This window comes from Leptonychotes weddellii, chromosome 15 (genome assembly GCF_054177405.1).
Source record: "Leptonychotes weddellii isolate Sample4059 chromosome 15, ASM5417740v2, whole genome shotgun sequence".
Classification (NCBI taxonomy): Eukaryota; Metazoa; Chordata; class Mammalia; order Carnivora; family Phocidae; genus Leptonychotes; species Leptonychotes weddellii.
The window spans coordinates 10,024,115-10,049,086 of NC_138383.1; the positions used below are offsets into that span (position 1 = coordinate 10,024,115).

Here is a 24,972-nt window from a genome sequence, read left to right on the forward strand (position 1 = left end):
AAAAAAAAAAACCAAAATATTTATAGACTCCAAACCAGGTTATCTTTATCCATTATCTTTATCTGTTGAATATTATTTCTGTAATTTGTTGAATCAACTTATAGTTAGGATTCTCTTAGTCTGTGAGAAGGCTTAGTACACAGTAGCAGTGTATTTATATATGGTATGTAATAACACTCTCTTTTTTTAAATCTTAGGACTATGTTTTTACAGCTGTTTTCAACAGTACTATGGTTTATTCTTTACCTGTATTGATGAATATTATCAGTAATTATTATCTTTATCATTTAAATGTGACCGAAAGCATCCAGGTCTGGAATACCCCATTCTTTCAAGTAAGCAAACTTTAAAAAGTGTGTGTGTGTGTGTGTGTGTGTAATAAAAGCCAGGCACTACTACAAAGGAAATCTGTAGATGTTTATCATGTGACAGTTCTTAGTCTTACTAAAGCTTGACTTGGGGATGCTTTACATCTGGGTTTAGGAGTGCCCAGTATTAGTTTGCTTCAGGGTCAAGGAAGTTCTGTCTTGGTACCGATACTTTTTTAAAGCATAAGTATTTTTTGTATTAATCAGACAAGAAAAATTAAGATAACTTAAAAATGAGTATTGTTCATCTAAAATCTCTTACTGGGGTAGCGGAATAAACTTGAGAAGTTGCTCATACAGTCATTTTTCCTCTAGATAGGACTATTGGGTTATAAATGTGAAAATTAACTCTTCAGAAAAATAGTCAACATTTTTCTCTCACCCTTATGTTTTATTTTTCACATGTTGAAAAATAAATGGGCACTTATCTTTCTGTAATAGCATTTTTTACTTTCCATTGCTATACTTTTTTAACAGTTTTATTGAGATACACTTCATACACTATTAACTCATTTCAATCCAATGATTTTTATTATGTTCATAGAGTTCTGCATCCATCACTACATCAGTTCTAGATTTCATTATCTCTCCCACCCTCCAGAAGACCCTTGTACCTGTTGAGGGCAGGGGTAATACAGTGCAATGGGTAGTTTGTATTTGGGGCACCAGCTGTTTACTTTAGTTGTCTGGAAAAGTTTCCTTCCCTACTTGGGTCTTTGGGGCAGCAAGGGACCATTGAGGCCTCTGGGAGTTATAGCCCCTGCTGCTGGGGAGAAGAAACTCCTGTTTCCATAGGAGGCTGAGCTTGTTCCCAAGTACAGCTTTTTCAAAAGGAAGAGGGCCCCCAAGATCCCAAGTGGCTCATAGTCCCAGCAACCAATGAGTGCATCAGAAATCATTCTGTCTGTTCATTGCATAGGACTACTGGTGGACATGTTAACTGCTTTTTCATGTCCATTATTATTTTTAGTTAAATGGTAAAGCTTAATTTAAATGCCCTATTATTCTGTGTTGTAGATAAGAAAATGGAAATATGATGACTTGCTCAGGATTATGTAGCTACTTACTAAGTGGCAGAGTTGGTCCTGTAACTCACAGCCTGTTAACTCTGCCACCTGTTTTTTCACATAGACTATGCCTAGGATAGATATCCTAATGTGTTTCTTCAGAGGTTTTGATAGTCTTTTATTTAGAAAGTACTAAGATGATATAAAGTGATTCTCAGTTTCATTTCTTACTCTGTGATTGTCTTTCAGGAAATTACAGACATCGTTTTCAAAATTGAGCTGTATTTTCAAGCGGCTCTACTGGGAATCATTGTTACTGCAATGCCACCTTACTTTGCCATGGAAAATGCAGAGAATCATAAGGTAATGATTGAGTTAAAATTACAGGTAAAGTATGTTAATAAGTCTCATACAGAACAATAACCTGCTCTGCATGAGTGCAAGACTTATATTTTAGGAGTAAGTAAATGGAGAATAAACATATTTAATATAGTAATAGTAATAACTATCATTTATTAGTTGAGTCCCTGTCACGCTTCAAAAGTTACATCCTTTAATCCTTACAAGATTGTGATATAAGTTTTATGTTACCGACTTTATTTATAGGTCAGGAAGTGGGGATGGGAGTGGTATTATCATGTGCCCATGTTGTCTCATCTCATTTGAGATGTTCTTATGTTCTTAACAGGTACACTAACCTGCCTCTGCCCCTTAACCTTTAATGGAATGTGTTGAATGTACAAGGTACTTAATTTTTGCTAAATGAAAAAAATAGGTAGATAATGATTGTGATCACCAGAGCCTAGGAAAAATTGCTATGTATACCGAGGTTATTCGGTATCTTTTTACTTTCTTTTCTGCTCCTTTCTCTTCTGTCCTCAGGCACATGGTGTCTTGTACGGTCTCTTGGCTGTTCAAAGCCTTCCACCCTTCTACCCTGCTGACATTGTCCCTCTCTTACTCCTGTAATCAAAATTCTCATTTTCCACATGTCTTCTTAGTTCAGTGGAAGCAGAGTTGTCTAAATTAATTTACCCAGTGTGACAAATAATGAAGTCTCAGAGCAGACAATTACATATTTTAGTAATTTTCTTTAGTGGAAAAGTAATACATGAGTCTCAGGAGATATTTTAAAAATATATTCATTTTTTTTCTGTTATATATATTCATTGTTCTAATTTAGAAAATGTAGGAAAGGGGCACCTGGGTGGCTCAGTCAATTAAGCATCTGCCTTCAACTCAGTTCATGATCCCAGGGTCCTGGGATTGAGCCCCGAGTGGCGCTCCCTGCTCAGCGGGGAGTCTGCTTCTTCCTCTCCCTCAGCCCCTCCCCACCCCCACTTGTGCGCTTGCTCTCTCTCTCTCAAATAAATAAATAAAATCTTTAAAAAAAAATGTAGGAAAGTTGGGGTGCCTGGGTGGCTCAGTCGTTAAGTGTCTGCCTTCGGCTCAGGTTATGGTCCCAAGGTCCTGGGATCAAGCCCCACGTCGGGCTACCTGCTCGGCAGGAAGCCTCCTTCTCCCTCTCTCACTCCCCCTGCTTGTGTTCCCTCTCTTGCTGTGTCTCTCTCTGGCAAATAAATAAAATCTTTAAAAAAAAAGTAGGAAAGCATAAGAAAATTAAAAAATACCCATAACACCACTACTGACGTATAAAACTTACTAGACAATTCCATTTTTCTCTTTTGTTTCAACTTAAATGTTTTTTAACTCAGATTTTTATTTAGAGATAATTGTAGATTCATATTAGGTGTTAAATAATACAGTGAGATCCTCTGTATCCTACTCACTTCACCTCAGTAATATCTTGTAAAACTGTGGTATAAGAGTAAAATCCTGAGATATTGACATTGATACAGTCAAGATAGAGAACAGTGGCTTCACCACAGAGATCCCTCCTATTGAAGCCCACACACCCACCCCCTCCCTGACCTCTGGCAACCAATAATCTATTCTCTATTTCTGTAATTTTGATATTTCGAGAATGTGTATATGGAATCATAACGTATTTTTGGGAGGGATTAGATGTTTTCACTTAGGATAATTCCCTGGAGATTCATTCAATTGGTTTATATGTATCAGTAGTCCATTCTTTTTATTGCTGGGTAGTATTCCATGGTATGGATCTGGATTGTTTCCAGTTCTTGACTATTATGAATAAAGCTGCTATGAACATTTGTGTACAGGTTTTTTTTTTAAATTTTTTATTATGTTATGTTAATCACCATACATTACATCATTAGTTTTTGATGTAGTGTTCCATGATTTATTATTTGCATATAACACCCAGTGCTCCATGCAGAACGTGCCCTCTTTAATACCCATCACCGGGCTAACCCATCCTCCCACCCCCCCCTCCCCTCTAGAACCCTCAGTTTGTTTTTCAGAGTCCATCGTCTCTTATGGTTCGGTTTTTGTGTGAACGTAAGTTTTCATTTCTCTGGGATAAATGCCCAAGAGTACCATTGCTGTGTCATGTGGTGATTCCGTGTTTAGTTTTAAAAGAAATAGTCAAACAGTTTTCCAGAGTGGATAGTCTGTTTTATGTTCCCACCAGCGTTATATGAATGACAAAAGCATGGATGATCCAGAATAACTCTATTTGATTGGGTTTATGTTTTCTTATATTGTTTATATTTTTGTTCTTATGATTCACCGAACACGAAAGTTGTCCATTTTTTATCACTTCTCTTCTTCTTAACTAATCTTTATATTCCATATTTCTGTTATCTCTATGGCTAGCTCTTTCTTATAATGTATTTATTAGGAGTATAGATGCCAAAAATCAACTGAGTAAATTTGTTAGGTATTTGGATTTATAAAAGATTTTTAAAATTTCAAATTATAATGAGAGGATGAGGGGGGAAAACTCAGCTCATTTAAGTTTACTGTTTGTATACATGAAAATGCTAATTACTTGTAGTAATAACAACTTACGTTTTTGTACTACACAGGAGGATTATAAAAGGCTAAAAATGAATTATCAGTACAGAGTTTCACACTTCAGCTGAAAGCCTTCTGTAAATCCCAAAGACAATTGGCAGTTTATTAGTGTTTTCATGAAAGGTTAATTTTTAAAACTGAGAATCTGTTTTCTGTTTAGACATATCTTTCATCTACTTCCAGAGTTGTAAAAGCAGCATTGTTTTGGCTGCTTTTTGTTTGCACAGCTATAACTCCCATGACACCTTTTGCTTTATTTTAGTTTTGTGTTTCTTAATTCTACTGTATTCTGATTCTGAAAAATTTTGTCAAAATTGTTACATCTCAGAACTGAGCCAAATTAAAGACTATATGGAATTTATATTTAATTGTAGGAGGGTTTTTATTACCTAGAGACCTGGAATGTGACCTGTATTGTTTTGTTGATGTAAAATGAAGAGTTCCACAATAATTTGCTAGAGTTTTTTGTGTGTAAAGTGTTTACAATTATAACCAGTTTTCCCTCCTCCCTCTTTTTGTTTTGTAGATCAAAGCTTATACCCAACTTAAACTTTCAGGGCTTTTGCCATCTGCGTATTGGATTGGACAAGCTATTGTTGATATCCCCTTATTTTTTCTTATTCTTATTTTGATGCTAGGAAGTTTATTTGCATTTCATTATGGGTTATATTTTTATGCTATAAAGTTCCTTTCTGTGGTAAGTTAACATTACTTGCACTCATGCTATTTATAAATGAAATGTTATTTTAAAAAACTAAGTATTTATAAACATGACAAGTGGTTCATCAAGTAATTTGAATATTAATTTTTTATAGAAAGTAGAACCAGTATCTTTTAATTATTGTATATGATACTGATAATGCAATTCATATTACTGTAAGTGGTTTTTTAAGAAACAACAACTAGCTATCATTATGAAATAATTCCTTGAGACTGAGGTGGTCTTTTCTGTAGACTGCATACTTGTATGTAATCAGGAATAATTAAACAGTCCTTCCTTATATCTTCCTTGTCTCTGTGTCTGAAAATAATTTCACAAAGAAGCGCTTTTATTCCATAATTTAAAATATCACTTAAAATACTAAGGAAGAGTATGGCTTACATTCGTGTTCACATGTATATGACTGATACTAGACCCTTCATGTGAATGATTTATATTAGGAAAAAGGGAAAATAGAACTAGGTGAGGTTGGGGTTACTGAAAGTAATTTTATCATTTTGTCAGAGATAATACTGACTTTACATATTAATTTCTGCTTTATAAATTAATAAATGTTTTTCTTAAATATTTACCAAATACATTGAATGCTGTATATTGAAATGGTAGCTAATAGTTGATTGAGAAGGATAAAGTTGTAACCAGCTAGTATACTTGTTTTTATAACATGATTAGAGACAGCTTTTCAACTGGCATAAAAAAGAACTACAGATAGTGTTCAGTGTAAATTACTTATTCAGGATTGTGTTAACAAGTAGTTAAAAGTATGAGTTTTACTGATTTAGGAAGAATGTGCATGGTAATTCCTCAGGTAACTACAATTTCAGTTTTTGGAGTGATTGAGCAATAAAATTTGAAGAATAATCATTCCTTAATATTTTGATACAACTGGTGTTTTATATCATATATACTGCTAGCTATTCATATTTTTACATAAAAATACACATTTCTGTTTTACAGGTTTTTTGCCTTATCGGTTATGTTCCATCAGTCATTCTGTTTACCTATGTTACCTCCTTCACTTTTAAAAAAATTTTGAATACCAAAGAGTTTTGGTCATTTATCTATTCTGTGGTAAGTCATGTTTTGTATTATTTCACCCCAGCTTTTCACAGTAGCTTACTTGAAAGTCATGAACTCTTTCAAGATTATGTTCAAAATGTTATTGTGTCTTTTCTAAGTACAGAACTTAGGTTGATGGCAGGCAGCATTTTTTATGTGTATATTTGTCTTCTGCATCATCCATTCCACAAAGGGATGGTACTGAAGGCATTTAAGAATTACATGGCAAGGATGCCAGTGGCAAAACAGCTGGGCCTGGTGCTTCCCCGCTAAGTATCATCTGTGGTTCCATGTTTCATTAGAGGATTGAAAACGTAATAAATGCTGAGGCACAAACTTACAAGTGAGTTTGTATGAAATTGCTAAATATTTTTTTACTTGTTTTCTCATTTTTTTCCTTTAGACAGCGTTGGTTTGCATTGCAATCACTGAAATAACGTTCTTTATGGGATACACAGTTACAGCTGTTCTTCATTATACCTTTTCCATAGTCATTCCAATCTATCCACTTCTAGGTTGTCTGATTTGTTTCATAAAGGTAGGTCTGTTATGTGTTTTAATATTTGTAAAGCATAAATACTGTCTAATCTTTGAGATCTTAGTTCTTTTTTTTTTTAAAGATTTTATTTATTTGAGAGAGAGAGAGAGATAGCGAGAGAAAGAGCACGAGCAGCAGTTTAAGATTACTGTGAAATCTTTTCATGCATGTCTTTAAGCCGTAAAATCTCAAAGGAGGAGTATGTCCGTTACCTGTTCTTTGATTCCCAAAAGTATGTACAGAAATTCCAAGTATGATCTGACTTCAGTCAGTATCTGTTTTGGGGGAGTTTTTCAGGGATTAAATAATGTATTGTGCTATAAAGGGATGAGAGAAAATAAAGTGTAAGAGACTTTTTTCCAAAGAAAATATAAAATGTTAGTTTAATTAAGCCTGGATTAATTGAAAAAATTTGCATGTGATTAGAAAAAAATTAAATGATGAATTTTTGATTTAGAATGATTACTGACTTAATTCTACACACTGACCCTCCCCTCCCCCCCACTTTCTTTTTTGCTTCGGTTTAATATGTTTAATTTATATATCCCCAGATAGAAATATTTTGGTGTGGGGAGGATCTTAATCTAAGTAGAAATCATAGCTATTAATATTAATAGCTAACTTATGTATAGAGAATACATGTTTGCTGAACAAAATGCATTTTAATCTAAATATTCCTACATATTGCAGCCATAAGAAAACTACTACTCAAAAAAAGAAAACTACTACTCACAACACTTCTGACATCAAATGTGTGGGTTTTTCCCTCACACAAAGCAATTCTGATATTTAACTACCTGGAGTTAATGCAGACTCAGGGCTACCTTCAGGGTTCTCAGGGGTAAGCGCTCGGTCCCACAAGATCGCCCCCCTCCCTCCATTTCAGATGCCAGATCCAAGTAGTGGATCCGCAGGTAACCCCTGCTTGTGTCTGATGTGGCTACAAATCCAGGGTTCCTATGACCCCTTGACAGGTTCAATAATTTGTTATAATGGCTTATAGAATTTAGGGAAACACTTTATGTACTTTTACCAGTTTATTATATTGCATATGCAAATAAGTAGATTAAGAGATAGGGAAGGCAAAGTCCAGAATGGTCCGAAGTACTGGAGCTTTTGTCCCTATGGAGTTTTGAGCGTGCCACTCTCCCAGCATGTGGATGCGGTCACCATCCTGGAAAGTCTCCAAACCCTGTGTTTATGGAGGATTTTATGGAGGTTCCATTACGGAGGCACAATGAGATTATTAGTCTTCAAGGCCCTCTCCCTTTTGGATGAGGCTGGAAGTTCCCATCTTCTAATTAATCACTTGGTTTGTCTCTGTCCTCTGTCTGTCCGTACGTCCCTCCATCCGTCAGTTCCGTCTCCTCTGTAGCATAAACTGTTTTGGTTGATTGGGCCTACTTTAAATAACAAAAGATGCTCCTGTCACCTCTGTCACTCTCCAAGGGTGTTTAGAAGCTAGGAGCTATGTCCTGGGAACTGCGTCAAAGACAAAATACCATTGTATCATCTTACCACAGCAGCGTATCAATTTTCAAAAATTTTTGTCTTAGATTTCTTGGAAGAATATTCGAAAAAATGAGTACACCTATAATCCATGGGATAGGCTTCTGGTGGCTGTTATATCGGTAAGAAATAACCAAAATGTTGGCATTAGCATGCTACCTTAAGAGCAGTTTGGTTGTATGATTTTAACTCTCTTTTTAGTTTTTACCGTGTTGCATAAGAATGAAGGTGCCTCAAAAAGTCCAGTGTGTCAGTGCCATCCAACATGCATTTTGGTGGTAATACATTTATTGAATATGTCCATTTTAATGTATTTGGCTCTCTCATGTTATTCTATTTAATTATAATTCTGGCTTCCTTAGAAACAAAAACAACTTTTTTCTCCTTTGATTATATTTTATGAAGCTGACAACAATGAACTTTACAGAGGTAGAAAAATATGTGAAGGATTATTTTACTAAAAATCTATGTTGGTTTCCATTAAAATTCTTAACTCATATGACATGTGAAGAAAATAATGATTATTTTGGTGATGGTGAGGAACCTGATGTATGTGGTCTTTGTTCTGTTGATATAGGGGGAAAAAAGATTGAGTCATGAGCTCTTATGTGTTCTTCTTGTAGCCTTACCTGCAGTGTGTACTCTGGATTTTCCTCTTACAGTACTATGAGAAAAAATATGGAGGCAGGTCAATAAGAAAGGATCCTTTTTTCAGGTCAGTTAATTTTTTAAAAAATTTTAATGTTTTTTAGTAAGTTTACATAGTATAAGGTAATTTCCTTCACTCTCAAAAAAAACCTTACAGTCATCCATGGCCCCTCTCATGCATATCCCCAGCCCTGTATAACTGCTAAGCTGCTAATCTAGTTGCTATAGATCTGCCAATTCTGAACATTTATATAAATAGAACTTTACAATATATAGTCTTTTTGTGTCTGGCTTCTTTTACTTACCATAATGTTTTGAAGGTTCATGATGTAGCAATACTTCATTACTTTTTTCTTTTCTTAGTAATATTACATTGCATGGAAATACCACACTTATCTTTTCATCAGTTGATGGACATTTGAGTTGTTTCTCTTCTTTGGCCATTATGAATAATGCTGCTGTGAACAAATTATTAACCACTGGATTCTCCCCATATCCACTGACGACTTAGCATCTGGCTCTCCTTCTTTCTCCTGCTGTCATCTTGGGGGAGAATCAGCTTCCACTGAGATAACCTTTCTAACATCCTACTCCTCAGTTTCTGATTTTCTCCGCACTCACGACTTCTGTGTCCTTTGTGTCTCACGTGTTGATTTGGGTCAGAGCCCTGCCATCACTGCTCTTCACTTCATCTGTGTCCTATACTACCAGTAACACTTCATCTTTCCAGCTGTCTTATTTTATTAGTCTTTTTGGACTTTCCTGCTGTAGTTTCTACCCCTGAGTTTTTTCTGTTCTTCAAATGTATCCACTAATCACTGTTTTCACCTTTTCTCTATTCAGCTTCACTCACGTGATTCATCACTTTCACCCTCTTTCAGCACCCTCTATTCAACTTCTGTATTTCTTTGACCTGTCTACTAAAACTCATAATTTTTGCTAAGTCTAATTACAGGCTGGAGAAAATTAACATAGAAGTGCAGTTTGTTAATACCACGTATTTATCCTGCATAAACTCAGCTTTGTTTTAACACTTGTTACCCCATTTTCTTCCTCTTTTCGATAGTTATCCCAAACCTTCTTTGTATTCCTCAAATTCTCCAGTTCACCTCACCTCGTTTTCTACTTCTCACTAGATGATCTTGCCATCTCTGAAAACAAAAGGACTTAATTAGAAATTTTTACACATTTGTCCACCTCTTTCATCATTTTTGCCTTTTCCTAGTCCCAGAGGGAGAGACACCCCTTCTGTTATCCATGTCTTCATTTATTCTGTCAACTTAAGGACGTTGCTCTGTCAATTTTATTTTCTCTTTCTGTACCTTTCCCTTTTGAATCTAAATAGGGTATTTTTCTCTGGGGAGGGATTTTGTATAAAACAAACTAATAGACATCAGAACTCCTAAATCTCATTTAAGCTTGAATCTCTGTAGCTCTTGTCCCGTATATCTTTTATTTTATAACCAAGAAGCTTCCACTCCCAGTTCCTCACCTCCCAGTCACTCCTTACATCCCTGCAGTCTGGTCTCTGCACTTGCTTCTCTGCTCATGCTATTTTCATTAAGGTGACTAATGATTTCCTCCGTATCTCCTGAAGTAGGCTTTGCTTATTCACCTCATCTGCTACTTTAGTGTGATTGACTTCTTCCTTCTTATACTTTTCTCTTGTTCCTTTGTTGTCCATAATGTCAACTCCTGTTTTACCTCTTTACTTCTCTTACACTTCAAAATTTCCTTTCAAAGCACTTTTTTCTCTACCTACTTTTCTAGTGTTCCTGTGAGTTCTGAGTTCAGCCCTCTATATCCACTCTGCCCGGGACATGTCATTTATACCCAGACTGTAAATTCTTTGAGGGATGGATACATGCTTTTTAAAATCTTTTTGTGAAATAGTGCATGACACATACCAGTCATATAAGATGTTGAAAAATGAATGAATTCTGATAATATCATCAAATGGATCCATGAGTGAAAAATAGCTCTGTAATTCCACCTTTCAGAAATAAGATCACAGATCTCAGATTGGTGTATTTTTTCGGTCTTTTCTCCATGGAGTGCTTGAATTTCTTACTCTGTTAGTTATTTGAAAATCTATTATCTTTATATATTTAGGACTCTTTCAACAAAGTCCAAAAATAGGAAGTATCCAGAACCACCGAACAATGAGGATGAAGATGAAGATGTCAAAGCTGAAAGACTAAAGGTCAAAGAGCTAATGAGTTGCCAGTGTTGTGAGGAGGTAATTTAGTCTTTATCGTAAGTCTTATTAAATGTGAAGTGATCAGTTCCTCACGTATAGGAATTAATCTGAAAAATACTTTTCTTTTCATATGAATCAATATGAAAAAAAGTCTTTGAAAAAATATTTGTCTACTTCTGAATAAGCCATTATTTCAGTCATAAATGGATATTTATTTACATAATACCTCTTATTAGTGAATATAGTTCATATGATATATGGACATGAATTATGGGCAACCTGTCATTTCATGATAGGTATATCTGATTTATTATTTTCTTTTTAAATCCTATTTCTCTTATTAGAAGCCAGCCATTATGGTCAGCAGTTTGCATAAAGAATATGATGACAAGAAAGATTTTCTTCTTACAAGAAAAGTAAAGAAAGTGGCAACTAAATATGTCTCTTTCTGTGTGAAAAAAGGCTGGTATTTGTTTTTTCTTAAATAATTTTTCCAGAAGAGTTATTTCCATTTTTAGTTTGATTTACATATGATAATTTTTCTTTCAATTTCTTTAGGAGAGATCTTGGGGCTACTGGGTCCAAATGGTGCAGGCAAAAGCACAATTATCAATATTCTGGTTGGTGATATTGAACCAACTTCAGGCCAGGTATGATATATAAGGGTGTGGGAGATGCTGTGATTTACATTTTTAGTTAAAATAAATTTCTTAATGGCAGATTAGGATTTTATGTTTTTAGTATTAATTTTTAGTATAGCTTAATCAAGTTACTATCTTTTTGGTTATCTTTGAAAATAATGTACACAATAAAATTTTCACACATGCAGATGCACACATAGACAGTATTTCTGCTTTTATAATTATTACATGCATGGGTGATTTGCCTACCTACTTAATGGAAGACAATCTTATTATTTTTTTATTATTTAAATGTTGTTAGTTAACATATAGTGCAATATTGGTTTCTGGAGTAGAATTCGGTGATTCGTCACATACATAAAACACCCGGTGCTCATCACAAGTGCCCTCTTTAATACCTATCACCCATCTAGCCCATCCCCCCACCCACTTCCTTCCATCAACCCGCAGTTTGTTCTCTATCATTAAGAGTCACTTATAGCTTGTTTCCTTGTCTCCTTTTTTTCTTTTCCCCCTTCCCATATGTTTATTTGCTTTCTTTCCTGAATTCCACATATGAATGAGATCATACAGTAAATATTGTCTTTGACAGACTTATTTCACTTAGCATAATACACTCTAGCTTCATCCACATCATTGCTAATGACAAGATTTCATTCTTTTTGGTGGTTGAGTAATATTCCTGTGTGTGTGTGTGTGTGTGTGTGTGTGTAGACACCACATCTTTATCCATTCATCAGTTGATGGACGTTTGGGCTCTCTCCATAGTTTGGCTATTGTTAATGCCACTGTAAACATCAGGGTGCATGTACCCCTTCTAATCTATTTTTGTATCCTTTGGGTAAATACTTAGTAGTACAATTGCTGGATTACAGTGTAGTTCTGTTTTTTACTTTTTGGGGAACCTCCAAACTGTTCTCCAGAGTGGCTGCACCAGTTTGCATTCCCACCAACAGCACAAGAGGGTTCCTCTTTCTTGGCATCCTTGCCAACACCTGTTGTTTCTTGTGTTGTTAATTTTAGCCGTTCTGACAGGTGTGAGGTGGCATCGCATTGTGGTTTTGATTTGTATTTCCCTGATGGTGAGTGATGAGTGATGTTGAGCATCTTCCATAGTTTTCAGAGTACAGATCTTTTACCTCTTTAGTTAGGTTTATTCCTATGTATCTTACTGTTTTTGGTGCAGTTGCAAATGGGATGGATTCCTTGATTTCCTTTTCTGCTGCTTTGTTATTGGTGTATAGAAATGCAACAGATTTCTACACATTGATTTTATATCCTGCAACTTTGCTGAATTCATGTATGAGTTCTAGCAATGTTTTGGTGGAGTCTTTCAGGTTTTCTACATAGAGTGTCATGTCATCTGTAAATAGTGAAAGTCTGAATTCTTCCTTGCCATTTCGGATGCCTTTGATTTCTCTTTGTTGTCTGATTGCTGAGGTAAGACTTATGTTAAATAGTAATGGTGAGAGTGGACATCCTTGTCTTGTTCCTGTCTGTAGGGGAAAGGCTCTCAGTTTCCCCATTGAGGATGACCTGTGGGTCTTTTGTATATGGCCTTTATACGAAGGCCATATTGAGGTATGTTCCATCTATCCTTACTTTTTGAGGGTTTTTATCAAGGAAAGATCTGTATTTTGTCAAACGCTTTTTCTGCATCTGAAAGGATCATATGGTTCTTATAATGTGGTGTATCATGTTGATTGATTTGCGAATGTTCAACCACCCCTGCAGCCCAGGAATAAATCCCACTTGATCGTGGTGAATAATTCTTTTAATGTACTGTTGAATTCGATTCACTAGTATTTTATTGAGAATTTTTGCATCCATGTTCATGAGGGGTATTGGCCTGTAATTCTCCTTTTTAGTGGGGTCTTTGGTTTTGGAATCAAGGTAATGCTGGTTTCATAGAATGAGTTTGGAAGTTTTCCTTCAATATCTATTTTTTGGAATAGTTTGAGGAGAATAGATATTAACTCTTCTTAAAATGTCTTGGAATCCATCCAGCCCTGGACTTTGTTTGTTGAGAGATTTTTGATTACTGATTCAGTTTCTTTACTGGTTTTGGGTCTGTTCAAAATTTTTATTTCTTACTGTTTCAGTTTTGGCTTTGTTAGTTTGTAGATATCTAGGAATTTGTCCATTTCTTCCAAGTTGCCCAGTTTGTTGGCATATACTTTTTCATAGCATTGTCTTATAATTGTTTGTGTTTCTGTGGTGTTGGTTGTGATCTCTCCTCTTTCATTCATGATTTTATCTATTTGGGTCCTTTCTCTTTTCTTTTTGATAAGTCTCGCTAGAGGTTTATCAGTTTTATTAATTCTTTTGAAAAACCAGCTCTTAGTTTTGTTAATCCATTCTACTGTTTTTTTGTTTGTTTGTTTCTATATTGTTTATTTATGTTCTAATCTTTATTATTTACCTTCTGCTGGCTTTAGGCTTTATTTGCCGTTCCTTTTCTAGCTCCTTTAGGCGTAAAGTTAGGTTGTATATTTGAGATTTTTCTTGCTTCTTGAGGTGGACCTGTATTGCAATATACTTCCCTCCTGGAACTGCTTTTGCTGCATCCCAAAGGTTTTGGACTGTCCTGTTTTCATTTTCATTTGCTTCTATGTATTTTTTTTTTCTTCTTTAATTTCCTGGTTAACCCATTCATTCTTTAGTAGGATGTTCTTCAACCTCCATGTATTAAATTTTTCTTGTGGTTGACTTCAAGTTTCATAGCATCGTGGTCTAAAAATATGCATGGTATGATCTCAGTCTTTTTGTACTTGTTGAGGGTTGATTTGTGACCCAGTATGTGATCTGTTCTGGAGAATGTTCCATGGGTACTCGAAAAGAAGTATTCTTCTGCTTTAAGATGGATGAAATGTTCTGTATATCTGTTAAGTCCATCTGGTCCAGTGTGTCACTGAAAGCCATTGTTTCCTTATTGATTTTCTGCTTACATGATCTGTCTATTGCTGTAAGTGGGGTGTTAAAGTCCCTACTCTTACTGTATTATTATCAATGAGTTTCTTTATATTTATTATTAATTGAATCGTGTATTTGGTTGCTCCCAAGTTGGGGACATAAATATTTACAATTGTTAGATTTTCTTGATGGATAGACCCCTTAATTATGATATAATGCCCTTCTTCATCTCTTTTTAGTCTTTGTTTTAAAATCTAGTTTGTCTGGGGTCCCTGGGTGGCTCAGTCGTTAAGCATCTGCCTTGGGCTCAGGTCATGATCCCAGGGTCCTGGGATCGAGCCCCGCATCGGGCTCCCTGCTCAGCGGGAAGCCTGCTTCTCCCTCTCCCACTCCCCCTGCTTGTATTCCTGCTGTCACTATCTCTTCCTCTGTCAAATAAATAAATTAAAGTCTTTAACAAAAATAAAATCCAGTTTGTCTGATGGAAGTGAGACTACTCCGGCTTTAGGTCTAAAATGAGTCTCTTGTATGCAGCATATAGATGGATCTTGTTTTTTTGTGTGTGGGTGAACCTACAGCTTTATTGACACCTTTCAGTAAGCTCTTAATACTCATATTTTCATGGGTTCACGCCTTGTAATGAATTTGAGTTGTAATAATCAACTTCCACAGAGAAATGTGTAGCCAAACCAAATTAAGAATAACCCATTCTGATACCCTTTGTCTTACAATTGAAGCATTTAGTCTGTTTACATTCAGAGTGATTACTGAAAGATAAGAATTTAGTGCCATTGTGTTACCTGTAAAATTGGTGTTTCTGGTGATGTCCTGTGCTCCTTTCTAGTCTTTGTTGCTTTTGCTCTTTTTTTTTCCCTCCACTCAAAGAGTCCACCTTAAAATTTCTTGCAGGGCTGGTTTAGTGGTCATGAACTAATAAAAGTAGTTTTTGTTTGTCTGGGAAACTCCTTTGTAAAAAAAAAGAGATTGATTTATTTACTTGAGGGAGGGGGGAGGGGTAAAGGGAGAGAACCACCAAGCAGACTCCCCACCGCACGTGGAGCCCAATTCAGGGCTTGATCCCATGACCCATGAGATCATGACCTGAGCCAAAAGCAAGAGTCAGATGCTCAACCAACTGAGCCACCCCGGTGCCCCTGTCTGGGAGACTCTTTATCTGTCCTTCTATTCTGAATAACAACCTGGATAAACAATTCTTGGCTGTATATTTTTCCCATTCAGCACGATGAATATTTCCTTCCACTCCTCTCTGGCCTGCCAGGTTTCAGTGGACAGATCTGCTGCCAACCTGATCTGTAGAAGACAATCTTATTAACTTCAGGAGATATAGGAGCTAATATTGACCCTGCCATTAATTAGCCTTTGATTGTAAGCATATCACCACTTCGTGGAAACTTCACAAAACTGCTCTAATCCTGTCTTCCGCTGCTCTCCCCCTTCCTTACTTTACACCAACCACACTGACCCATTGATTTCCTGGAAAATGCCAGGCACACTCTTCTCTGGGTTTTTGCCTTAACTGTTCCTTTTATAGGGTATTCCTTACCCTGTAAAAATCCAAATGATTCAATTTGCTTTACGTCCATGGCACCAATAGCACCTTCCAGTGAGGTCCTTTGATCATCCTAGTTAAAATTGGAGTTTGCCTTTTCAATCAACCTGCATTCCTGATCGCCCTTTTGGGCCATGTCACTGAACTCTGACTTAGCTATGTATGTCCTTTCTTCATCAAAAGGAATAAAAATTTGACTTACTATTACCCTGGTTCTAGGAAAGAGTTTGAATTAATTCACTTACCACTTCTTCACAATGTAAATTAAGCCAAAAGTTATTTAAAATTGGTTTGTATTTCTGTAGGTATTCCTTGGAGATTATTCTCCAGAACCAACTGAAGATGATGATTCCATTAAGTATATGGGATACTGTCCTCAGATAAACCCACTGTGGCCAGATATTACATTGCAGGAACATTTTGAAATTTATGGAGCTGTGAAAGGAATGAGCTCAAGTGACATGAAAGAAGTCATAAATCGGTAAAATTAAAACCTTTTTATTACCCAGAGAAAGGTTGACATTTCACATTTTAAAAGTTTAATTTTTAAAAGCATTTTTTGTTATACTTTTAATAGAAAATGGTCATTACTTTTTCATATATTCTTTACAGAATAATGATAGTTATAAAAATAAAAAGGTAGTTTTTCTATTTTTAATTACAGGGTGAACATACCTATAAATGTCAAATGTAAAGTGAATCTTTTTATTAAAATAGTGATTTGTTTAAGATGATGTAAATTGGGGGCGCCTGGGTGGCTCAGTCGTTAAGCGTCTGCCTTGGGCTCAGGTCATGATCCCAGGGTCCTGGGATCAAGCCCCGCATCGGGCTCCTTGCTCAGCGGGAAGCCTGCTTCTCCCTCTCCCACTCCCCCTGCTTGTGTTCCCTCTCTCACTGTGTCTCTCTCTGTCAAATAAATAAATAAAATCTTTAAAAAAAAAAAGAGATGTAAATTGGAGGTCTAATTATATAGTAAGTTCCAACTGAATGTTCTAGAAAAAAAACTGTGAATGATCACAGTGAGTGATAATACAATCATTTTGTATTACCTATTTTGCAGGATAACAAATGCACTTGATTTAAAAGAACATCTTCAGAAAACTATAAAGAAACTACCTGCAGGAATCAAGCGAAAGGTACTTTTATTAACAGATATATGTATGTCTTATTCATAGTTGAGAGCCTGATACTGTCTTCATAAAATCTCTTATGCAAAGCCTTATTAGTCCCCTCCACATTTTCTTTCTAACTAGTTGTGTTTTGCCCTGAGTATGCTGGGGAATCCTCACATTACCCTGCTAGATGAACCATCTACAGGTATGGATCCTAAAGCCAAACAGCACATGTGGTGAGTATGACATTAAAGATACTTGAGACATGGTATACTATTTCATACTTTAGAATAAAAGAGTAGTTTGTTTTATTATCACTAATGGATTTATATTAGTTATATATATTGATTTAAAATCTTACACAAATGACAAAATAGTAATTAAAAATTAATTACTATTGATACCTAGAGAAGCTCATAAAATTTTATTTTATTTATTTTTAAGATTTTATTTATTTGAGAGAGAGAGAGAGACAGCAAGAGAGGGAACAGAAGCAGGGGGAGTGGGAGAAGGAGAAGCAGGCTTCCTGCTGAGCAGAGAGCCTGACGAGGGGCTTGGTCCCAGGACCCTGAGATCATGACCTGAGTGGAAGGCAGATGCTTAACCGACTGAGCCACCCAGGCACCCCTGCCATAAACTTTTAAACTTTATCATACTTTATACTTTCATGAAATTAATAATATTTTATTTATTCCAGAATAAAAATAAATATATGAGTAATTATTAAGATAAAGAGTACTGCTGTCTGAATAGCTTTTTTTTTTTTAAAGATTTTATTTATTTATTTATTAGAGAGCAAGTGAGAGAAACAGCATTAGAGGGGAGAGGGTCAGAGGGAGAAGCAGGCTCCCCGCTGAGCAGGGAGCCCGATGTGGAACTCGATCCCAGGACTCAGGGATCATGACCTGAGCCGAAGGCAGTCGCTTAACCAACTGAGACACCCAGGCGCCCTGAATGGCTTTTAAAAGATTTTTTCCTGGTCATTTAACATAAATTCTAATTCTCATAACATTGGCTTGAGTTTATGTTGGAACGCCTAGGAATTCATGGTGCTAGTTAGTTGACCAACTCTTTGAGCCTACATTTCCATGTCTATAAAATGTGAGGTGGGGTAGAAGCATATTAAGTTTTCCCTATGATTTTATGGCTATTTTAGTTATAACATGAAAAAGCATCAAATTTTATAATTTATCTTTTAATGCATAGAAACATTTGAAGTCATGGAATTTCTGTTTATTTGACAAACTTTCAAAAATAGAGGAAAAGAAGTTAAAAGAATTGTAGTTGGGCAGTATGTAATAACTATAGCAATAGATATTGATAAATTTTAATTAACCAAATAGTTAGATTTTCATTAATATTCAGATGCTTTACTCTGTTTATTTTACATATGTATTATAGGCGAGCAATTCGAACTGCATTTAAAAACAAAAAGCGGGCTGCTATTCTGACCACTCATTATATGGAGGAAGCAGAAGCTGTCTGTGACCGGGTAGCCGTCATGGTATCTGGGCAGTTAAGGTAAATGTCTGAAAGGCATGCCGTTGGGGGGAGGGGTTGAATAATCATTTCAGAAACTTAACAATAATAAATTTAAATGCCAAAAAAAGTGTCCTTACTTGAGTTTTTGACTATTAGCTTTCTGTAGAATTACTTGGAAATGTGTTAGTTTATTTCTAAGAAATGGCTAGCTAATTTGCATTTGTAATTAGTTTAATGGTTCAACAACTTGGAATGTTGTTTTTCATGCATGATATTTGTTATTTTAAAAAATTGCTAGGCATTGTATTGGGTTGTAATCCAAAGTATAAAATAAATATATTCGTAATTCAAGTTCATACTCTTATAAATAAATGGTTGAATAAATAAAATAAATGTGGGAGGAGAGCAAATTTTCCTTATGGTAAGATTCCAAACAGTATATGTAGATACTGCTCCCTCTGGGAGGGTAGGGTAATTCTCCACTTCCTAAGTGTAGTCTGAATTTAGCCAGTCCCTTCTAATGTATGGAAAGAGGGCGATAGTAACTTCACTGAAGAGCAGCGTTGTGTGGATATCATGTACCCCTGATAGGATGTCATAGGAAAGGTACTTCAGCTCCGTGGCATTTCCTCCAAAACCTCTAACCCCAGTCTAATGAGAAAACTGTCAGACTACTACAAATTGAGAGACATTCTGCCGAAACACTTGACAAATTCCTAAAACTGTCAAAGGTAAAAAAGGAAGGAAAGAGTAAGAAACTGTCACAGACCCGTGGGGGCTAAGTGCAGTGTGTATCCTGGATAGATCCTGGAACAGAAAAAGGGCATTAGTGAAAAACTGGTGAAATCCAAATAAAGTCAAATATGAAGTTAATAGTAATATACCAGTGTTCGTTTCTTAATTTTGACAAATGCGCCATGGTTATATAAGATCATAATATTAGGGAAACTAAAACTGGGTGAGGGGTATATGGAGTCTCTCTGTATTATATTTGCAACTTCTCTATACATTTAAAAGTATCCCATCAAACATTTAATTTAAATCATCTTTTGAGAAATCATTCTTTGGAGCTGTCAAGTCATCTTATAATGTCTGAGCTTTCTTCTAAAAATCACTACAGATGTATTGGGACTGTCCAGCATCTGAAGAGTAAATTTGGAAAAGGCTACTTTTTGGAAATAAAGTTAAAGGAGTGGATAGAAAACCTAGAAGTAGACCGCCTTCAAAGAGAAATTCAGTATATTTTCCCAAATGCAAGCCGTCAGGAGAGGTAAAGATTTTAATAATTTAGTTATATTTTTTTGTAGAGCAATAATCGTAAAAATTGGTTACTGCATTAAGGATTAGAAAAAAAAGGTCTGTTAATATCACCAGTATTGGACTAATAACATAGTCTGATAACTGGAGTTTTATATCTAACTTAGTGTTAGATCTTGCAATATTCAATAGTATTTAAACTTCTAAAAGTTCTCATATCAGTAATAATGAGAGAGTTATTTTGCATGGAAATATTTTAAGATTTAAAACAATTTTTTTCTAAATATGTATCAAAATAAGTTGTTGGAGTTTAATTTTGAACTTTAAATAAAGTTTGAACTTTAGCTTTAGAACATATTAGTAGTCATTCTTAAATTTTTCTATATTTTATCTGTTTCCAGTTTTTCTTCTATTTTGGCTTATAAGATTCCTAAGGAAGATGTTCCATCCCTTTCACAATCTTTTTCTAAGTTGGAAGAAGGTAAGATTTGAAAAACATTGTAAGGTAGCTTTCAATTTATAAAAGAATTTTATTTTCAAGTTTAGAAATTGGGACTGTTTATTGTGGAAGCTATTGTAAATAAAAAGATAACCTTTTATTAATTTAATGTAAGACAGGATAAATACTAACACTGTAGAGGTTTAGTAGGTCAGCTATATTATAGTGTAAATCTTTTACTATTTTAGTTGACATCACCATGGTTTTTCACATTGCATCTGTAAGAAAGTTCAGTTTAATTAGCACTCAGTGGTTCATTTCAGAAATGAGAGCATTGAGTTTCCAGAACCCTCACTTGGTATCAGGCCCTAGAAGTAACAATGGTAGCAAGACTTCAGTGGCAGCAGAAGAGGGGAGAGGAAAATCCATAGTGTAGGGATGTGGACATTCCTAAAAGCTTAAAGAAGCTTATTGGAACTTGACATTTTTAAAAATAAATGGTTGGTAGGATAAAGATATTCTGGTAGCAAGTCATGAGAGGTAAGCTCCTGGATGGAACAGGTATTCATACACAAGTTGTTTTATGGAATTTATAAACTATGAAACAACCTAATAAAGCTTGGGGAGAATTTCACTACAGGAATGAATAGGAAGCCAGAAAATTTGAGGTTAGAATAGATTGCAAAAGGATCTGAAATAAACTTAAAAAGAGTATATGGCCATAAGAACTAATCCAGAATCTAGTTCAAGAAGTTCAGAACAGGCTGTAATGGAAATTTGGGAAGGGAAGATAGGGAGCAGGGAGCCAAAGAAGTCATGAGAAAAGGCATAGTAAGGAAGACAGAGGAGGGTAAACAGGAGATGCTTGGAAAGGGCAAGGTGAAGCAAGTAAGGCTGCAGATAGGGTGCCTCAGGGAACAAAGAGGAAAGGAACATGTTTTGGCAGCTTCAAATTTAAATGAGTTGATTACAGAATTTTTTTTTTTTAAATAGGTTGTTAGCCATTTAGTAGTTACTGCCATTTTTATTCTTTAGAAATATTAATAAGTTAAATATTGTTTTCATATTTTAATAGCTAAACATACTTTTGCCATTGAAGAATATAGCTTTTCTCAAGCAACATTGGAACAGGTACTATAAAGTTAAATTTTTAAAAGTTTTTTTATAGAAGAAAGTGATATCTAATTGTTTAGATTTATTTATTTATTTTATTTTTTTTAAAGATTTTATTTATTTATTTGAGAGAGAGAATGAGAGAGAGCACATGAGAGGGGGGAGGGTCAGAGGGAGAAGCAGACTCCCTGCCGAGCAGGGAGCCCCATGCGGGACTCGATCCAGGGACTCCAGGATCATGACCTGAGCCGAAGGCAGTCGCCTAACCAACTGAGCCACCCAGGCGCCCCTATTTATTTATTTTTAAAGATTTATTTGAGAGAGAGAAAATGTGTGCGAGTGAGGGGAGGTGAAGAGGGGGAGGGGAAGCAGACTCCCCGCTGAGAGCGGAGCCACATGGGGCTTGGCTGATCTCATGACACTGAGATCATGACCTGAGCTGAAACCAAGAGTTGGAAGCTTAACCAACTGAGCTACGCAGGTGCCCCTAATTATTTAGATTTATACTGGAGAGGGAGGGTATTTATGAACCAGAGACAAATTGTTATACAATATGCCTAAACTTTGTATAATCTTAAACAACTTTAGGCTCTCCATCTGCTTATTTTGAAAAACTCAATATTGTTTCTTTAGTAAAGAAAATGGGTGTTTTTGATGTTATTTCATATATCTGAAGTTACATTGCTAAATATTTATAAATTATTTTTTATGACTGCTACTTATATATTTATCAAAAAACAATCTTAATCCTTATAGCATTCAACTTTGTATGTGATGAAAGGAGGTTATTTTGTTTAAATAATATTAATGCCAACATATCTCTTGATAGTTGAATGGTTAATGTATGTAGATGGAGCCTTACAGTGTTTTTTATTTAATTAAAAATTATTTGAGATAATTACAATACAGAATACTGTATTCATTTATTTACTTTCATTTAGGTTTTTGTAGAACTCACTAAAGAACAAGAGGAAGAAGATAGCAGTTGTGGAACTTTAAACAGCACACTTTGGTGGGAAAGAACACAGGAAGACAGAGTAGTGTTTTGAAGCAGTTCAGTCTGCTTACTGGATTTCTTTAACTCTGGCTTAAAAGGTATATTATTTGAGTGGTAACTGAAGAACCATGAAAGCACTTGGGATTTTCCTAAGTTCCTTGATTGAAATGCTGTGGTTTTGTGTTTTGCTTTTCTTTAAATAAAACTTGTATATAAATAATTGAAACTGCATGTTTGTACATGAAGTATATTGAACTGTAGTCTGTATGTGAGGTCGAATATTTGCTTTTTTACCTTTCAAAAACAGTGCTTTTAAATTTATGATTTAAAGAAATAGTGATAGAATAATTTTATCTTTAACGGTTATCTTTATTTTTAAATTTATACCATCTTGTTACGTAAGTATGTGATATCCCAGTCTAAACAAAAAGAACTAATACATAAATAATACATAGAAAAGAAATATAAAGCAAAAGTTTCTTGCTTCTCCTTTTTAATTTCTAAAGAAACTCTGAGAGGAGGTTGGCATCCCAGAAAGCAATAAATACCAGGTAGTCTCTGTGAAGGTGGAGTTTGCAGGAGGTGACATCTGCTAGGTGGCACTCATTCATCATAATAAATGAAATGAGACCCTGTTCTATTAGGTGATGTTAGACATAGGTGATTTAGGTCTTTGAAGAAACAGTTCTTTTGCTTCCAGTAAAATTCACAGGTTTTTAAATTATAATTAAAGGAAGACTTTGTCTAGAGTCTTATTATGTAATAGCCTGATTGCAGTTAGAATGACATCATCTACACAGTTGGAAGAATCGGCCATACCTTTTCCTGTACCCCTCATGGAATATATAAATTTTTTTGTCATCTTTCTCCCAAAGGGCACATTATATTATAGAATAAAATAATTTGTTGAGTAATCATTTTTGTTGGTAAACTTTATTTGAATCTCTCCTTTATAGTTTAAAGTATGTGTAGATTTACTTAGTAACTCACTTCAGATTTACTTTGGAACATGGTGGGAGATAAATAAACCTTTGGGGGTTAAGTTAAGGATTAGAAGTAAACTATACATAATTCACTTTAATGAGAAACCAGAATTTTACTGTCAGAGTTGAAGTAAGGTTATGGTTAATGTAATCTTGGAAATACTTCCTTGTAGAACCCATGTGTGGACTATAGGTAAAATGTAATATAAATAATACCAGCTGACATTCTATTTCAACCAGATGAATGAAAGTTACTAACTCGCAAAGACAAATATGTTGGGAGTGTGATTTTTGCATTATAAAGAGTCAGAAAAAACAACAGCAACAACAGAAGAATTTGGTACTGAGTTACTTTAAATAGCCAAATCCTTTACTGAAATACTGTTAACTCTTTAACTTAGGTAAACTTAATGAACTTTTTTTTTTTTTTAAAGATTTTATTTATTTGACAGAGACACAGCGAGAGAGGGAACACAAGCAGGGGGAGTGGGAGAGGGAGAAGCAGGCTTCCCACGGAGCAGGGAGCCCGATGCGGGGCTCGATCCCAGGACCCTGGGATCATGACCTGAGCCGAAGGCAGATGCTTAACGACTGAGCCACCCAGGCGCCCCAACTTAATGAACTTTTAACACTACTGTGTAATAAAACATCTGTGGTTTTAGGCTCTAGCAGCTGATTTAAAATAGCATTCCTTTCTGAGCAAGGTCCATGACTGATACTTTTCCCCCATTGTTTTGGCAACTGCTGTACACATTCCTAAAGATACCTACTTTTCCAGCTATCTCTGATAGCTTATCAGTCAGAGATAATCTGATCTAATCTGTCACTCATCTAAATGAGCTGTTTTACGGTCTGTGCTTGGATTTTACAACCCACAGCTAAGTTATTTCTCCTTGTAAGATTTAGTTGGCACTAGTTTTTAATGTTCTATCAGCAGCTAACAGCCACTTGCCTCATAATACCAAGCTTTTGGATTCTTCACCTGAGAATCTCACTTTTACACCTTTAGTAATAAAATTGTGACTTTTACTGAACTTTAGTACTGCATAATGAATACAACTCAAGATGCATTTGAAAGAAAATCTTTACCTTTGTAGATAATTAAATAGCACATTGCATCTTGTAAACAAGTCACGGCTAAATGGTGCCATAAATTTAAAGAGATCCCTTTCAGTATCTAGTATTCATATAAATACCCAGGGGCTTTTTTGGGGGGGTATGTTTTCATAGCCGTGTATTGCCTGGAGTACTTAAACTCAGTGTAAGAAACAAAGCGATCTCAGACAGTCATTGAAAAGGTAGTTTCTTAGGACCTGACTATACTGAGGAAAATATGTTATTTTAAATAGAGCTTGGCTAACTGAGAACATTACCTGCTTCTGCACAATGATTCACTGTACATCTGTGAATGAACGTGTGACCAACGTAAAGGGAAGTGAAAGTTGAGGTTGTGCTGAGTAGTTGTAATCATG

General features: G+C 35.4%; 2 protein-coding genes across 2 annotated transcripts in view; one reads left to right on the forward strand and one right to left on the reverse strand.

The window, feature by feature from the left end:
- ABCA5 (ATP binding cassette subfamily A member 5) overlaps window positions 1-23,434 on the forward strand; it is a 58,225-nt gene extending 34,791 nt beyond the window's left edge. Inside the window, exons 17-34 of the mRNA XM_081805932.1 lie at window positions 198-335; window positions 1,625-1,738; window positions 4,845-5,015; window positions 5,997-6,110; window positions 6,502-6,636; window positions 8,193-8,267; window positions 8,769-8,860; window positions 10,906-11,032; window positions 11,338-11,455; window positions 11,552-11,643; window positions 16,423-16,598; window positions 17,178-17,253; window positions 17,371-17,465; window positions 18,631-18,750; window positions 19,832-19,981; window positions 20,370-20,449; window positions 21,483-21,538; window positions 22,462-23,434. Of these exons, the coding sequence (XP_081662058.1) occupies window positions 198-335; window positions 1,625-1,738; window positions 4,845-5,015; window positions 5,997-6,110; window positions 6,502-6,636; window positions 8,193-8,267; window positions 8,769-8,860; window positions 10,906-11,032; window positions 11,338-11,455; window positions 11,552-11,643; window positions 16,423-16,598; window positions 17,178-17,253; window positions 17,371-17,465; window positions 18,631-18,750; window positions 19,832-19,981; window positions 20,370-20,449; window positions 21,483-21,538; window positions 22,462-22,569 (2,037 nt within the window). The 3' untranslated portion in view covers window positions 22,570-23,434. The remainder of the gene's footprint in view (window positions 1-197; window positions 336-1,624; window positions 1,739-4,844; window positions 5,016-5,996; window positions 6,111-6,501; window positions 6,637-8,192; window positions 8,268-8,768; window positions 8,861-10,905; window positions 11,033-11,337; window positions 11,456-11,551; window positions 11,644-16,422; window positions 16,599-17,177; window positions 17,254-17,370; window positions 17,466-18,630; window positions 18,751-19,831; window positions 19,982-20,369; window positions 20,450-21,482; window positions 21,539-22,461) is intronic.
- The window catches only part of LOC115940510 (ATP-binding cassette sub-family A member 10-like), a 587,693-nt gene that overhangs the window by 511,966 nt on the left and 50,755 nt on the right, over window positions 1-24,972 (reverse strand). The window lies entirely within an intron of this gene.